General features: G+C 43.8%; 1 protein-coding gene across 3 annotated transcripts in view; it reads right to left on the bottom strand.

The window, feature by feature from the left end:
• Positions 1–455: 455 nt before the first annotated feature.
• Positions 456–17,527, bottom strand: part of lamb2l (laminin, beta 2-like) — a 60,264-nt gene continuing 43,192 nt past the window's right edge. For all 3 annotated transcript variants that reach the window (XM_069169132.1, XM_069169134.1, XM_069169135.1), the window contains exons 18-35: positions 14,436–14,556; positions 12,972–13,164; positions 12,728–12,871; positions 10,877–11,108; positions 10,146–10,309; positions 9,778–10,002; positions 8,704–8,918; positions 8,501–8,597; positions 6,803–7,175; positions 6,544–6,728; positions 6,218–6,465; positions 5,196–5,411; positions 4,973–5,117; positions 4,658–4,865; positions 3,853–3,994; positions 3,595–3,771; positions 3,356–3,518; positions 456–2,605 (exon numbers count right to left, since the gene is read on the bottom strand). In XM_069169132.1, the coding sequence (XP_069025233.1) occupies positions 2,469–2,605; positions 3,356–3,518; positions 3,595–3,771; positions 3,853–3,994; positions 4,658–4,865; positions 4,973–5,117; positions 5,196–5,411; positions 6,218–6,465; positions 6,544–6,728; positions 6,803–7,175; positions 8,501–8,597; positions 8,704–8,918; positions 9,778–10,002; positions 10,146–10,309; positions 10,877–11,108; positions 12,728–12,871; positions 12,972–13,164; positions 14,436–14,556 (3,385 nt within the window). In that variant the 3' untranslated portion in view covers positions 456–2,468. The remainder of the gene's footprint in view (positions 2,606–3,355; positions 3,519–3,594; positions 3,772–3,852; positions 3,995–4,657; positions 4,866–4,972; positions 5,118–5,195; positions 5,412–6,217; positions 6,466–6,543; positions 6,729–6,802; positions 7,176–8,500; positions 8,598–8,703; positions 8,919–9,777; positions 10,003–10,145; positions 10,310–10,876; positions 11,109–12,727; positions 12,872–12,971; positions 13,165–14,435; positions 14,557–17,527) is intronic.

Raw genomic sequence — 17,527 nt, 5'->3', positions numbered from 1 at the left:
CGGTGTCAACATGTTAGAAAGGATTTCTTCTCTGCTGCACAGCTGTTTTCAGTTGGCTGGATGAGATCTCTGCTCAGGTTGACGTGTCAGCTGCTGGGAATCATCACCTGATTAACATTTTACACCAAAACACATTCAGTGTGCTCATAAAATATCATCCAAGGTGGTTGTTTTGCACTTTTTCTTTGAATATTTGTATGTAAAGAGTATCGGGATCATGTTCCAAGGTAATTTTACACAATAAAAAAACCTGAATTGAATTAATTTAAAACAAGTGGTTTCAAAACTTTCTGGCTTGTGACCCTTTCTCAAAACACACAGTTTACTGGGGTCTCCTAAAGACTGATTATCCTCCTAAACTAAAACACATTTGTGCCTGTTTTGGTTTTCCTCCTTACGGACAAGTTAAAATGAGTTTTATTGAGCTACAACAGTAAAATCCTTCATCTGTTATTGATACACCAGATGATATACGGTGAAGTTGCACATCCATCAGATACAGAACAGCATTAAAATTCATTTGGAGCTCTGGACATTTTGACCACTGAGTTTTGAACATGTTTATGGTTGGGAGGGAAACGTGTCTCTTCACTTGCTAAATGCTCCACTACAGTATGTTCACCAGCCAGTGGAGGATGTCAGCCTGTTGTGTGGTGCAGAGCAGGTGGTGTACTACAGCTATTTTAATGGAAAACAGCAGCCTGCTGCAACCGAGAACAAAAACAGTAAAGTTGCCGAAAACCAAAACAATGAGCTGAAAGATGCTAAAACGCTCCGTGGAGCTGAGGAGAGCTGTGGAGTTGGTTGACAATTTCACAGAGTATATCCATCACCATAGCAACCCCTTTCATCTCCATTTAATCCAGTATCAATTCAAATTCTATTTATTGGAGCTGCTCCAAATCAATTTAGCTTTTTATGTATTTCCTTTTAGTTAATCACGATTTTCAATGTAGGAGTTACTTGGTTTACGTTGAAATATTAGTACAACAGTAAAATATTTCACCACCGTTTTGCGTTAAATGCAACAAAAGTCCAACAGAAGCTGGGAATTGTATATACTGTGTATAAAAACGGATTTAGTCTGTGGGTCCAAAAAGACCAGCCTAAGTGGTAGGGCCTTAAACATGCAATTCCACTGATAGCCACTAGGGGCTGGCTCCAAAAAACCATTGGCTTCTGAGCTCTCATGAAATATAAAGTTATGATGTCATTCGCTTCTTCTGATCAGTGTTCTGGTGGTCCTCCTCAAAATAACTCCATAATTAATGAGATATTAGGCCTAAAAGAGCGACATGTTTTGAGGCGTGCCTGGTTTGATTGACAGGCCTGGGGTGTAGTAAGGTTTCTAGTATAAGTGGGCGGGTCATAGCATCCTCAGGTTCTTGGTCTGATCCACCCCTCGCTCCCCTCATATGTCCTGCGTTGCTCATTGCATCCTATTTCTTTTTTCTTTTACTACGTACTGCAGATACCTTTTTAAAAGTATGCATGTAGTGTGTGTACAGTTGTGGAAATACATCATAAAAACACATCTTGAACTTTGACCCTTTAGGTCATATCCATTATGATCCATAGAGTGACTTTTGAAGCAAAAAGAAAAAGGATGACATTTGGAACGAGTACGCTTCCTTTTAATGACTCTTCTTCTTCTTCTTCTTCCTTTTGTGGGCGGAGCATCAGCGCCACCAACTCTCTCAGCGGCTCAGTCGATGTGATGTCTCTTCTGATAAAGTTATTATGATGGTTATGAATTCTAACTGATTTTCTGCAGTGAGAAGCTGAAAGGTGAGGCAGAGGTAAAGGGAGCAGAGACCGAGGCCGACAGAGCTGATAGAACTGTCTTAGTGTGCTTAAGGCGCCCCCTTGTGGCAATGATCTGAAACAACAGTCTCCATCCCAGCAATGTAAATATGGCACACACATATACCCATATAACAGATATGACGCAATTAATTTACATAAACTGTATCAAATTAATTTGTCTCCATTTTCACACCTTAGAATGACTTATTAGAATATGTGTTTATTTATTTTCTATTGTAATAATAGAAAAAAATAATCTAAACATTTCCGCATTTTTCTTAATAGGAATGTCATGTTGTTTACAATGTGGTCAGCAGAAACACACAACATCTTTTGGTAACTTTCTGATAACATACTCTGATCAATTTCTTCAGGTTATTATTTATGTAATGAAATAAATCAATTAGCATGGCCTTTACAATGAAACAAATACTCTCCACAGGTTAACCACCTGTTGTAATAGCTTACAGACATGAGCACCTCTCAGTGTTGATGTCTGGGAGTGGTACAGCCCACGGACAGGTATTGTGTAAAATTAAAATACCAGTGAAAGAAGGGAGGAACCTCCACAGCAGCGTTTTATTTTCATGTAGTTTTTCAGTCGCAGCATCAGTCGTAACTCTACTGCAGCATCGAACTGCGTCCAGAGAGGTGAGACATCATCACTCACAGCTACTGTACTTCTGCACCTGTTCCCGGATCTTGTCCCGCACCACCGTGGCGTTCTCCTTCAGCTCGTCCAGCTCCATGCGCTGTTTCTGCATGCGCTGCTCGTTGTTCTTGAACTTTTTCTCCAGTTCTGTGAACACACAGAGAGACAGAGAGTCAGATCAGCAGCAGAGTCCACAGCTGAAGCCGGTGAGGTTCATGTCTGACGTGTTTTACAGCTGCAACAGCATTTTTATTCTGATTAAACAATGTCAAATAAATATTTTAAAAGCATCCATATACCCGGCGCATGTAGGTAAAACCTGCAGGAAAACTCTTTTATTTCTTTCTTTTTAGTTTTTCACTTTTTCTAAGTCTTTGATTTTTGTCCTTTTCTGCTTTGCTTTATTTTCTTTGTCTTGTGACTTCACCACGGTGTCTCCTTTGTTAGGCTTTTTGCTAAATCAATGCCTTGGTGTCCGTGTCCAGAGCTTGACACTTTTTTTTTTTTTGTAAGTCCAAAGCCAAGTATGAACAAGTACCGTCAGTGTCCAGTTTGTTTATTTAGTTCGTGAGTGTCACTCTGAATATGTTTCAAGGACTCTGCACACACGGCCAGCTTCAGTGTCCTATAAAGGTTTTTAACCTGCTGAAAGTCTGGCTGAGGCTTCCTCACTTATTACTGTCACAACATGTCCAACACTGTCCAGATGTTTGATCTGAAACATGAACTCACTGTCCAGATGTTTGATCTGAAACATGAACTCACTGTCCAGATGTTTGATCTGAAACATGAACTCACTGCCCAGATGTTTGATCTGAAACATGAACTCACTGCCCAGATGTTTGATCTGAAACATGAACTCACTGCCCAGCTGTTTGATCTGAAACATGAACTCACTGTCCAGCTGTTTGATGCCGGTCTTGGCCTTGCTGAAGAGGTCCTCTGCATCCTTCTTGATTTCTTTGGCCTTCTGGTTGATGCTGTCCAGATCGGACTCCCCACCGAGCGACTCCACCTTCATCTGCAGCTCACGGTAGCGTTCCTCGGTGTCGTTGAGGCTCTGGGAGACACAGTATCGTCGGTTCAGATTTCCTGTATATATTTCTGAAGTACTTGGTGTGTGTGTGCGTGCTCACCCGCTCCAGGGAGGACGCCAGCGCCGTGGCGTTGTTAGCCAGCGCCGTGGCGTCCTTCGCCATCTGTCTGTTCTGCTCCGTCTTGTTCCTCAGAGCTTCCACCCCCTTGGACAGGTTGGTGAGACGCATCATGACGTTCATCTGCTTGTCCTCCAGCTGCACCAGCTTCTCCTCCACCTGGACGACAAGGAGACATGAATCAGGGGGAAGAGGAGGAGATGAGGAGGTGAAGCCTGCAGCTTGTTGTGCGTGCTGCACCTCAGCCGTGGCGTTCCTGGTGTTGTTCAGGTTGCTGTGCGCCTCCTTCAGCGTCGTCCTCGCCTTCTCTATGGCCTTCTCAGACACATCCAGCGCCTGCTTGGTGTTATTGGCGATATCTTTCACTCCCTCTGCTCGGCTCCTGCACGGTGACGAGAGCAATCAGACAGAAAGAACAAGCTGTGGTCCTGCGTGATGATGAAGGTGTGTCGTAACATATTTAACACCAACACAAAGACACGACTTTGGTACCAACCAGAGTTGCACTTCAGCCGTGTTGTATTAGCAGAAACATTTGGCCAGCAGGGGGCAGCAGAGTTTGAATTGAAATACTTTGGGGAGGATTGGGATCACTTCAGCAGCAGCAGGTGTTTCAGTATTCAGCTTGTGCTCGTGTGTTTTACCAGAGAGCGGAGAGTTTGTCTGGAAGTTTATCGGCCCGATGCCAACATGGATTCACTCATTATTCAACCCTGATTCACGGAAGCTGAACCAGTCCTGATACTATCAAGTATACTATCAAGTATCAGGACTGGCTGGATCACTGAACTGTTTACAGAGGGGTACCAGAGCAGTTTCACACAGACAAAAGTGTAAAACCACAGAAAAAAAGGTATTCTGTTATTTTACAGCTGCACACAGCCGCTCTGTGATGCTCAGACGTTGTTCTGTGTGTGTTGGAGGTCTTTACAACCTCCACAGTTGTATTTTAAAGGTTGTGAGGAAGTCTCACATCATTCTGCCAGCATGCAAGATGATTTATGAGAAACATGGTCTTCCTTTCATAGAGTCAGCAGCTCCTTACTTGGCGTCTTTAGCTTTGTCCAGCAGCTCCTTGGCTGTGCTGATGTGCTGCGAGGTCTGATTGACGATCCCCTCGACGTTGGTGAGGTTGGACAGGCTGTCCTTTATCTGCATGACCATTTTGTCCATAGTGGTCCTGTTGAAAGGCAGCGTGATGGACAGGACCTGCAGCGCCACCTTCTCTATGCTCTCTGGATCGGCTCCCTCCTCTGGGCAGAGCAGGAGGACACGGACGGGACATACGGGGACAATTAAACACCAGCTGATAAACTTCACTTTATTCAGATTCAAATCTGAAACATCGCCACCCTCGTACCAGTGAGGAAGTCTTTGATATTCTTGATGAGGTCTTTGAGCTTCTTGTTGTTGTTTTCAAAGTGCTCCTTCTTCTTCTTGGCTTTCTCCAGCGCATTCATGGCCTGGTTCCTCACATCCTGCGTCAGAGAGGCTATGTCCTGCAGCTGCAGGAGGAATCAACAGTGGAGTCAGTAGAGAAGCTTCTCAGTGCAGATAATAAGTGATGTGAAAACGTTGATGACCTTGGTGGAGACGCCCTGCAGCTCCTCTTTGGCGGCCTTCAGACTCTCCGTGACGTTCCTGGCGTCGTTCAGAGCTGCTACAGACGCGCTCACCGTCCCGTTGCATCCCTCTCCTCCACACACATGGTTGCCCTGATCGTCACGGCAACCTGCGCCGCCGCATCGGCTGTCCGAGCAGCTGCTGTTGACGCTGGCGTTGCTATGACCACTGCATACCTGAAGCGGGCGACATTACATTAACATTCACAGGAATGAGATCTAAAAGTATAAACAACTTTTTTTTTTTTTTTAACCGATTTTTGGATTCAAGCTTCCAAAAATAAGATTCTGACTCAACTACTGAAAAACACTTTATAAAGCTAGAAAATATCAAACATTAAGTCTAAAAGTGACATTTCACACCAAACAGCGATGAGCTACGTTTTGGAATGACCGTCTGCATTAATGATGAACTGCGTTGTTCTGCCACTAGATGTCACTGCACAACTCAAACATGTCAAAATACATTAATCAGAGAAATAAGATTGTTGTTTTGTCAAAAACTATTTTCAAGGTGTTCATAAAGTAAAACCGGACAAGTGTGTATTGTAGTGTTTTACAGGATGTACTGCCAACAAGAGATGTACTACGGTGGCCCTGAGGGTCAAACCCAAAGACATTTCACATTGTCGTTTTTGCGTTTAGTAAAACATTTTTGCGTTTTGAGAAAAGTTTTCGTGTTTTATAAAAATGTTGTTTTTTTTTTTAATTGTTATTGTGTTCTGTGACTTGTTCTGGTGTTTGACCCTCCGGGCCACCGTAGCTTTTACTTAGTTTTCGAGGAAATCACGTCATTTTTGGTCAGAACTTTCACTACAATCATTCTTGAGGAAGCTGACAGGTGAATATCTGTCATGAAGTATATTTTCCAAACAAAACATGTTTGTTGCCTTCAAATTTAACTTTATTTCCACTTTTTTAATTCTATTTCTGGGACTCTTGGATTCTTTGTTGTGTAACGAGGTGGATAAAAGCCTGCTCACCTTGTGGCTGAGGTGGTGCACCTTCTTATCGAGGTCGTGGGCCTTCTGCTGCAGCTCGCTCAGTGATTTGTTCTGAGCGGCCAGAGCGCGGAGGAACTTGTCTTTACTGGCGTCCAGCAGGTTCTCCGTGAGCGCTCGGGTTTCTTTGGACTGCTCCACCGGGCTGAGAGCACCGGACACCGAGGCGTTGCACCTCTCCTCCGCCTGCACCGACTCCTGGTAGAACTTCTTCACCTTCTCAAACTGATCTGTGAGGAAGAAGAGCAGGGAGGGTTTGAACGTCTAGAAACACTGACGGTGAGATGAGACGTTTGGAGGTTTTCTACCTGCGAACCCTGAGGTGAGGTAGTCGTCCAGCAGCTGCTGCTTGAGAGCCACGGTGTTGTTGACGTCCCTCAGCTCCTTCTCCAAGTCACTCAGCGTGCGTTTCAGCGCCTCTTCTTCTGCCGCCGTCGTGTTCAGCTCTCGGCCGATGCCCATCAGACGCCCGTCGGTGAGAGCGATCTCGGCCCTGAAACACATGCGGGGTTGTTTACAGCTGAGACGGCAGGAAGCAAACACGTAAACGCAGCGAGACGTCCTCACCTGAGGTCATCGACGCTCTGTCCGATCAGCTGGTGGATGCGCTCGCTGTCCTGCGTGCCGATCAGGTCCTGCACCCGCTTCAGCTTTCTCTCCAGCTCCTTGATGCGTTTGTCCTCAACTCCCGGTGTGACTCCGCCCTCCAGGATCTTCTGCAGGGTGTACTGGATGTACTCCAGGTCCCTTTTGATCTGGCACACGGTGTCGTCCCACCGCTGGAAGCACGGGTGACAGCGGACGCATGTGGGGAAGACGCCGGTGAAGCCGCGAGCGCATTCGTCGCAGCGCGTCCCCGCCGCTCCCTCGCGGCACTCGCAGGCCCCCGTCAGCCGGTCGCACTGGGCCATCTCCGAGCCCAGAGGGTGGCAGCTACACTCTGAGAGGAAGGAGGAGGCAGACGGAGAGAAATGAATTCATGATGATAACGGTCTGCAGGTAAAACATGTTTAAAGACTTCAGTCACGTCTGACAGAAGCAGTTAGAAAAAGGTTTTACTGCCTCACAAAACACTTTGAGAAAGGTTTGCTAACAAATAGTGCATCATAATATGATACAGTTTTATTACATTATTGAAGCAAAATTGGAAATATTAGAGATGCAATAAGACAGAAATTAAACAAAATAATGTTATGGAGAGAAGGAGGAGCAGCAGAGATATATAAGCTTCAAAAATATGGTTTTGGGGGCGTGTCTGTTTGATTGACAGGCCTGCAGTGCAGTCAGGTTACAGCTATCGGTGGGCGGGACGTAGTATCGTCAGGTTTCCAATCAGATCGGTTAGATCCACCGCTGGCTCCTCCCCCAGCTCGTCCAAATATGGTCACTTCCTGCTCCAAACCACTCCGAACTAGCAAAGATGGTGACGGACAGAATCTGAACTGGAGGATTCATAACGTTCACAAACCAACGATGACATCACTGATGGATGACGACATCACTACTGGTTGATGACATCACTGCTGGCTGCTGATTGTTTAGATGTTGACCATCTGGAGTAGGACTAGCTTGTCATTAATTCTGGGTTAATTTAACCTTTCTAAGTAAATACACGGAGGGCCAATCAGCTGCTCACTGCAACACAAAGTGTTTTCTGTGGAAGTGGAAGGAAACGTACAACTTTCTCAGAGTCTCAGTAAGAGGAGCATCAGTCTTCAGACTTTCAGCCTTCAGTTTATTTTCTACCTTTTGAAGTGCTTCACTGATATTTATAAAAGGATGTTATTATCTAATGTCCCTGGAAGTGCCTTCTGTAAACTGTAATACAAATTTGAAACTAATCTTAAGGCTAAATTCATGAGTCAAACACAAAAGCCTTCTTAAAACTGGAGGCGGATGGTTTTCCTGGTAAAACTCCGTGACCACAGTAGATCCAGTCAAATACACAAACAACCTTTGTTTTTATGTCTCCTTTTTATATTTTCATAAAGAGGACAAACGTGCACCTTGCAAACACTTAAATAACACGCAAACAACAAGTCCAGCCTTCTTAATGGATCCACAGTCTGTGGCTGAAAGCATTAAATCTGCTTTATTACATGTGAGGACAGAACTGAGACACAATCGGCTCACAGCAGGGAACAGATCTGTCTTATTAAACCGTGATGACTGCAGTGTTTTTCTACCTGGACGGAGTCGAAGCACACGTGTGTATAGAAACGATTTGAACAGATCCGCTTCCTGTCCTGTGTTGTGCTGAGTTACCTTCACACTGCAGCCGCGGGTCTCCCCAGTGGAACTGCTCACACTCGCTGCACTGCTTCCCTCCGAACCCGGGATGGCAGTGGCACTGGCCTGTGAACTGCAGAGGACAACGCAGAGTAAAGAAGCTGCAGCAGCAGCAGACGGATGAGGATCTTCAGAGACCTCCTCCTCCTCCTCCTCCTCCTCCTCCTCCTCTTCCTCACCATGTTGCAGTGGGTTCCCAGGGCGTGCTGCGGGTCGCAGCCACACGGCTCGCAGCCCTCCTCCCGGCCGTAGTTCCAGTGGTTGGCGGCACACTGGTCACAGTTGTGTCCGGTCACGTTCTCCTTGCAGAGACAGGCGCCCGTCTGCCGGTCACAGTGACACTGTCCGTCGCTGCAGGCGGAGGGGGCGGAGCCAGCCGTCACACAGGTGCAGCCTGAGGAGCAGAGACAGAGAGGTTCAACCAACTGTCTGTATGTTCGACAGCGTCCGTGCAGAACAAACACAGGTTATCATCACCTGCTCTCCTCAGTGAATATGACTGTTGTATGATATCAGTCAACAGTTATTAACAGCTCATACTTTCCTCAATTCAATCGAGCCAAATTTCATCTAATTTTGAGATAATTTTATTCAAATTTACTGCATTAGAAGAATCGTACCAAATACAAATATTACGCTGAAAACTCTGTGGAGTACGTGCAGGCTGTTGTTTTTTGTCCTGAATGAACACCCCTGCTTATCTTTAGGGTGACAGTTCGGGAAAGATAACAGTTCAGGTCAAAATGATCATTTGACAAACTGTCTCATCTTGTGGTTTAAAACAGGAAGTAAACAGCGGTCGTATCGAACGACCCACCCAACGAAGAAACACTCATAATACGGTCCTCTAAACTACGTCACTTCTCCAACATGTGGCTAACACGACGAAGGATGACGAGGCACCAGATCGTCCTGATTTAAACCACCACTAGAGGTCTCTGAACTTTAAAACTGTGGTAATAAGCTGCTTTTTGCTGGAGGATCATCTCTGAATTTATTACTTTACATTACAAACTACTGGTGCCACAGTAAAACCTGAGCTGGGCTGGGTTTTTTTTATTAAGTTTGTACACGCAACAGTATTTTTCTTTCTTATTTTTCTCCTTAAACTTAAAGTTGGTGTCACGTCACAGTTCATATCGAGAAATGTAGCAACAGAAGCATCTTCACCTCCAACATCACTGAAAATGAACTGGAACAAGATATTGGAAATTATTTTAGAGGTTATTAAATATCTGGAAATCGTCACTCACGCCTGCAGTCCTGGGCCAAAGCGTTGCCGTAGTAACCGTGTTGGCAGTGGGCGCAGGTCGGCCCGTCGGTGTAGTACAGGCACCGGACGCAGCGGCCGGTCCGCGGGTCACACGACTCCGGATCCTGCGTGTCGATGTTGCCGTTGCACTCGCACGGGAGGCACTGGCCGCCGGGCTGCTCCGGGTTGCCGTAGTAACCGGGGGCACACTTATCACAGCGGGGACCTAAAGGAGGGAAACGGGGGGAACGTGGTGCTTTAGAAGTGTTGAATCAGGCAGTTGTTGTAAGTTTGTACGTTATGAAGTGAATACATGAATCAGAGGAGGTCAGCTGACATGAAGAGCAGTGAGAAGTGATGGAGGCTCACCGGTGAAGCCCGGTCTGCAGCTACAGATGATCTGATTGGAGGTGTGGTCGGCCTGACAGGACAGCCCGTTAAAGTGGCCTGAGCCCGGGTTCCCGGGGCAGGGGCAGGGCCGGCAGTGCTCCCCCGAGCCCAGCACCGGGTTTCCGAAGAACCCGTCCACACAGCTGCAACAAACAAGGGAGGTTTTTACAATCAGTCTGATATTAGTTCACAGTTTTGTATTGCGATGTGATTTGTTTGTTCTTCTTCCTCTAGAAGTACATATATATCATGTTATCATGATCTGGTCACGTGTCCAGGGAAGTTTCAGGGAATTGGAATACTTTCTGAGCTTCACCAGCCTTTAACTTTGTTTTGGGAACTTCTTATCAGGTCAGTCTGGATCCATTTAAGTTCACGCACTTTAGGAATATAGACTAAGACTTTTAGGGTGTTGGGAAAATCGGGTTGGAGTGTGTGTGTGTGTGTGTGTGCGTGTGTGTGTGTGTGTGTGTGTGTGTGTGTGTGTGTGTGTGTGTGTGTGTGTGTGTGAGTGTCACCCTCCCGGTCTTTGCTTTTTTTAATTGCCATCCAGTTTGGGGGCGACCTAATTCGATTTTTCTTAAATATATAGCGTATTTAAGTGACTTTCGTTTATGTTGATATCACGGTGAAGTAAATGGGCAGTCGTTTCGTTTATTTATTTTAGAAAATGATTGTGAGGTCTTTAAATAAGGTGAATTGTTCTTTACCGTTCACACAGGTGTCCCGCCGTATAGTCCCTGCAGTCCCGACACTCCCCCGTGTGGGGGTCACAGAGGTCGGCGTGGCCGTTGCACTGACAGGGGCTGCAGCTGGGGAAGCCCCACTGGCCCGGCTGGCAGTCCGAGCACTGACGCCCGCTGGCTCCGGGCTGGCACTGGCACTGGCCGGTGACCGGGTCACACTGGTGGCTCGCCGAGCCCTCGGAGTGGCAGTCGCAGGCTGGAGGACAGAGGACAGGAGGACTCAGGGTTTATTAACAGAGCCTGGTTCTGCTTCTGTTGGATGTTTTCTATCCTGTTAAAAGGGAGTTTTTCCTCCCAGCTGTTGCTCATGTGAGACTTGGTGAATTGTTGGTTTCTCTCTGTGACGTTGTGAAGATCCGTTGTCAGATCCGTTCTATGACTCTGTTGTGATTTAACGATGTGAGGAACCAGCACCTAATTATTCAAGTGGTCCTTTTCTCCTCGGAGAGGGATTGTGTTGAATTAACAATTATAGTAATGAATACATTAACACACATATTTACATTTAGGTTAGGTTAGGTTAGGTAGTTACTTTATTAATCCCTGAGGGGAAATTCTTTCGCTTCAGCAGCATACAGGAAGCAATAGATAATAATAGAATAATAGAAAGCAATAAAATAGCAGTAAAATAGCAGTAACAATAAACTATTGTATATTTACAATATAAAGAGGAGAGTTTTTCCTTTTAGAAACACAGCAGGATCTCTAGCATTTAATAGAATGTAAAGGAAGTACATCTCAGTGGATTATAAAGTAAATGTAATCAGATGACCTACAGATAATTACTTCTTCTTATGCACCGTAAAATGATGTTGTTATTTTCATTAAAGTGGACGTTCAGTTTTCCATTAGAAATCTGATTCAGATCATGATTTTTGATGCTCTGCGGGACAGAATATTAAGCTTCACAAATAACATTTATTTTTGCTCCTAAAAACTTAAAGTTGCATTAAACAGGATGTGGTCAGTATACAGGAACATAAGACCACACGAGAGGTTAAATAAACTTGTTGTTTTGTATTCTTCTATTCACAGAAATAAATCCTCTGAAAAAACAACAAAACACAGAGAGAAATTGGCCTGTTTAATGGAGAACAGATGGTATATGTTTTTTACAATTAATCAGCTATTTTGGATATGGATACACATGTGATTTAGATATTCACAAAGATTCTTCGGACTAAAAGTTCCTTTTGGTCACAAAATTCGAAGAAAAGTCTGAGAGGTTTTCTAAGAATTTCCCGTAAAGTTAGGAGTATTCCAGTAAATATATCTGTCGATCTCATTAGAGACGCTCACTTCTCCCAGATATCTGGTGACTTTAAAAAGACTGGAGTCTGTTCCGACCTTCATCCGCAGCGATCACTCAAACACAAACACTTTCACAGCCTCGTGTTGACACGCAGTTCATTTTATCTCCACTGGAGGTCAATGTCTATTCTGCGCTGTTATCACGGAGCTCATTTTTGGGATGACCAATCACATCTTTTAAAAGGATGTGTCGCCTAGCAACGGAGTCGACCACATCTCCTCACTAAGATCAGGTTTTCTGAGACTCCTTGGTAAAAACTTTTCGGGTAAGTGAGGAGCTCTTTGTGAGGAAGTTGGCGAATACGTCTTTTTCTAGAGACAGGCTTCTCCAAAGAAATCAATAAATAGTCATATTTTTGTAACGAGAGATTTAAGTTTTAGATTTTGTATAAATTGGCAACAGTTTCTAAGATCACATTTCCACTTTGTCGTCTTGGGTTATGATGTTTTTTTATTCATTTAAAATGAATTCCCCAATGCAGTGAAGTGTAGAAACAGACTCACCGGTGCAGCCGCTCACTCCGAAGCCGTAGCTTCCTGGAGTGCACTGGTCGCAGCGCCGACCCATCACGTTGGGTTTACAGCGGCACTGACCTCCGACCTTCCCGCACGCCCCGCTGAGGGAGCCCTGAGGGTCGCACTGGCAGGCTGCACACGACGGGGAAGATCAACATCATTATCTCAGAGGACACTGAGGATTCGAACCCACAACCTGTGAATGTGTTTGTTTTGTGTGTTTTCTACTCACGCAAAGCGCCGTTGTGAATAATAGAGGAAATACTGCAGATGAGTTTGGAGCACATCTCGGCCAGCGCCGGCGTCGGAGTGATCATGAAGGAGTCCAGACACATGTAGCGGATCATCTCATCCCGCCGCTGCTCGGCCTCCGGCTCGTTACCTTGGAAACCGGGAAGCTCAGTGTATCTGGGGATCAGTACCAGCTAAGGACACAAATAAATAAACAGGATGCAGCAATGAATGTAAATAGACAGGGATGTGAGTCATATTCATATATTAATAACTGTAACAGAGCTCATGGAAAGAAATCAACACTTAGAATTAGATATTTGTTGAAGTTTATTCTGCTAAAATCTGTTTCAAGCTTAAAGAAATTACTTTAATGGCTCTAAAAGTGCTTTAAAAACTGTGCGGTTCGATACCCGGCTCCTCCCGTCCACATGCTGAAGTGTCCTTGAGCAAGACAGGCGAGCACTCTCTACATAATTTCAGAAGTGTCTGTCTGTTTGGTATCTCCACAACCGTTCGTCCCACCTGCTTGTAACTCGGTAGGTGTGTTGCCGGGGAAACGGGGTTGTGCCTTTTGTGCGATTTGGATACGCAACACTTTTTGATGTTAATCCATTTTCATTCAGGCGACTGCAGAACTGGCAACCCATTAGATGGAGACTCCGATATACTGCCGGGACCACAGAGCATCGAGGCAGACAAAGTCGAGGGTTTCCACGGCGACCTCTTCTCAATAAACTGGATTCTATTGAAAATATTTCACTACAAACAAAAGTCCTGCATTTAAAAACCTTACTGAAGTAAAATCATGAATATCATCAGCCAAATGTACTAAACGTGTAAAAGTGTAAAAGTACACCGTGCAGTAAAATGCTGCCCGTCAGTGTTCACTATCAGGACATATGATGTATTCAGGTTAATATTACTGCAGCATCAGTGTGTATGTTGCATTTTACTGCTGTAGATGTTTAAGGTTGTGCTCATTTTAATAGCTGTACGTTTGGGTAGTTTAATCTACAGCAACACTACATAAAATCATATATTGTCAGAATCTGTTCGTTTAAGCCACTAGTTCTTTTAAACATAAAATGATATCTTTAAAGTTAAGGTACATTTAACCTACATGACCTGTTGTTAAGTAGCATTATTGCTGGCTAAAACTAATGTATTCTACCAGGCCGTGGTCCTCTTTCAGCCTCAGATTCACCATTTAATCCCAACAAGGTACAATTAACTCAACTTCAGCATTTGCACTTTCCTGCCACTAGGGGGCAGCCTCACGGTGTGAATCATCATACATGTTGTATGTGGAAACAGCTCCTGAGTTCAGTTGTTCTGTCTGTACTGAACATTTGACCCCTTTGAACCACATTACATCCTGACAGCTGCACTGATGGAGCCGTAGTTAAGTTGCTGTCGATTCAAACATCCTGAGAGGTAAATGACGAGGCGTCATCGTTCTCACCGAGTCGATCAGAATGAAGGCGGTCAGGTGTCGGTGGGTGACCCCGTGGCGCTGGAACCGGATCGCGACCACATAACGATTGCTGGGCTCGAAACAGAACGGCCTGGGCATCTGGATGTACCTGAAAAACCAACAAAAACACTGAAGTAGATAACAGCACACATACGTATTTCATATTACATACATGCAGGAGTTTGTCTGACTCCACTCGTCTCTTCTTTTCCTTTGATTAAAGGTCCTAACACTGAAAACATGATGTCACCTCACCTTCATTATTCTGGGGTAACATTCATTAACTGTACTACAGCAGGTCTCACACTCGTGTGCACTTGCATGGATTTAATGAGGTGCAGCAAGATTAAAAATGTGTGTACTGGTTTAACTATCATTGTGAGGACCGGTTTGAGTTTTCACAGCCTGTTTGTGATGGTTGAGTTTAAGGGGCGAGGGAATGCATGTCAATGAATGTCCCCACAAAGATAGACACACAAATGTGAATGTGTGTGTGTGTGTGTGTGTGTGTGTGTGTGTGTGTGTGTGTGTGTGTGTGTGTGTGTCATGTTAACCAATCAGCCGTGGTATGTATTTATGAAGCAATGTTATAACTGCCAATTGCTGAGTCGCCTTTAATTAACAACTTAATAACTGTGTTAGAACGTGTCATTTAATCTTTGTTCCATTTTCCAACATTAATCTGAAATATTAATGTTAAACTTCTCATAGAATAAAAAACAAATTAAGCCTTTAGGTATAAACTTCTCTCTACTTGTTACACTTTGATGGACACATTTAAAAAGAAATGGAAAAAGGTTTAGAGACAGAAGAAGAAATAAAAGAATTTGAGGTGTAACTTGTTACTGAGAGGATGTTAAGTTTCAGTACAACTAAGTCATTTAAATCTATGATAAAGTACAAAAGAAGAGGGACTACCCAGCTTGTTATCAGTGCACAGTTAAAAAGGAGACCCTGAACTGTTGAGCTTCTGAAATCCTCCATCAGGCAAGAATGGGACAACATTTCACTTTCAAAACTCCAGAAACTGGTCTTCTCAGTTCCCAGCTATTTACAGAGTGTTACAAAAAGAAGAGGTGATGCAAAACAGTGTTAAACATGACCATATCCCAACGTTTTTGAGACGTCAAAATAAGCACATATTTTTCATAAAACAATAAAATTCCTCAGTTTTAACATTTGATATGTTGTCTTTGGTCTATTTGCAATTAAATTTGGGTTTACATGATTTGCAAATCATTGCATTCTGTTTTTATTTACATTTTACACAGCGTCCCAACGTTTTTGGAAACGGGGTTGTAAAGAGTTTGGTGCATCATGAAATTAAAAATATGACAGAACAGACCCCGAACTGTTGAGCAGCTGAAATCCTACCAAAACATGGGACCACATTTTCCTTTCAAAACTCCAGCAACTGATCTCCACAGTTCCCAAAAGTTTACAGTGTAGTAAAAAGAAGGAGATGCAACACAGTGATAAACATGCCCCCGTCCCAACTTTAGTCTATTTGCAATTAAATATGGATTTACATGATTTACTTTTTACTTCTTATAAAATGGGGTTATTTACTTTTTATCTTTTTAGTTAAATACGATCCATGTTTTACTTTTGTACATTTTCTTTCTTTTTTTTAATTTTTTATGTATTTTGGGGAATTATCTAAAATAAGTTGAAAGTCTACAAAAAGCCCAAAAAAGGCAGTTTGATCTAAACTCCATCTCCAGACCTGTGTGTGTGTGTGTGTGTGTGTGTGTGTGTGTGTGTGTGTGTGTGTGTGTGTGTGTGTGTGTGTGTGTGTGTGTGTGTGTGTGTGTGTGTGTGTGTGTGTGTGTGTGTTGGTCTCTCTTTGCTAATTGGTTTTGGTTGATGGGCCGACCACGGAGAGAGCGGAAGCCGTGCTACGGTCTGTTGGAAGAGCCGGATCCGAGCCGGGTCGGCCCTCTTAGTTCCAGATGAGCTCAGACTCTGAAAGGCTTCTCGGCAGGTTGAAACCAAATAGTCGGGCTTTCCTTGTTTTTTTATCTTATATCCTGTATTTTTGTTTCCCTGACGATAAAGAGACCATTAACACCTAATCTAGTCTGATCTGCAGTAATCGCTCTAATGTGCTGGAACAGTCTAATACGCTTTTCATACACAAAGATCAAGAAGAGCTAAATATCACACTGTAATTATTTCATGAGGCTTTTGTAGGTGCTTAGGTTGTAAATCAGGAGGTCCCTGAACACAACGTGGTGGGGAGAGAAAAAGTCACAAACTCAACAGAACTAATCAAAACTGTCATCACAAAGTATTATTTATTGTTTGCGGTTTCCAGCTCTCTCTCACTTCCCTGTTGTCTTCCTTTCATCTGAGGATTTTACAATGAAAGGAAGTGGAGTTAGGGCTGAAAGTCGTGTTTAGAATCACGGACAGCAAGAAGCTGAACTGAGTGACGTGTTGTTTGTCTGTCACAACCGGACCTGAACACAACAAACAGCGCCATCAACGGTTCTTCTGTCGCACGTATCTCGGCCAAGAATTTATTTATTTTTTGCTATTTTTCTATGAAGCAGACGCAGATAAAGAAATATAAACAGAGGGGGTGTGTTCTGTTACAGGTGAAATGTTTAGCGTTTTTGCCACCTAGTGGTGCATTCTGGTATTCAGGTTTTGGGTAACAGGAAGTTGATTAACGGGAAGAGGAAGTATGTGTATTTACGCTGAGATGCCAAGCTGACGGATTTCACATTTTACCAGCTTCCTCTTTCTTGTAAAGGTTTTAATTGCAGCAACATTAGATCATGTGACGTGGTTGATGTCTCTCTTCTTAATCTGATTTAAAAGGCGTCCCAAAGAGGAAGACTACACGATGAATAAAAGGTTTCAAATCGACCTCTGTTATTGGTGGAAAAAAATCCTGATCAGGGCAGCCATAGAAAATAATACGTATTAGTACATACTGTACGTAGGCTGTTTGGAAGATGTTTTAAAGCTGTTTTGAAAAAATCCAGAGCAGATGTATACATATATGTATATATATATGTATATATATATATATATATATATATACACATATATATACAGTGGAGCCTCTCTGC

Source organism: Embiotoca jacksoni, unplaced genomic scaffold (assembly GCF_022577435.1).
Source record: "Embiotoca jacksoni isolate LCO1_2020_lvr unplaced genomic scaffold, fEmbJac1.0.p SCAF_43, whole genome shotgun sequence".
Classification (NCBI taxonomy): domain Eukaryota; kingdom Metazoa; phylum Chordata; class Actinopteri; family Embiotocidae; genus Embiotoca; species Embiotoca jacksoni.
Note: the sequence above shows the minus strand (reverse complement) of the source record. Positions and strands in the feature narration are given on the sequence as shown.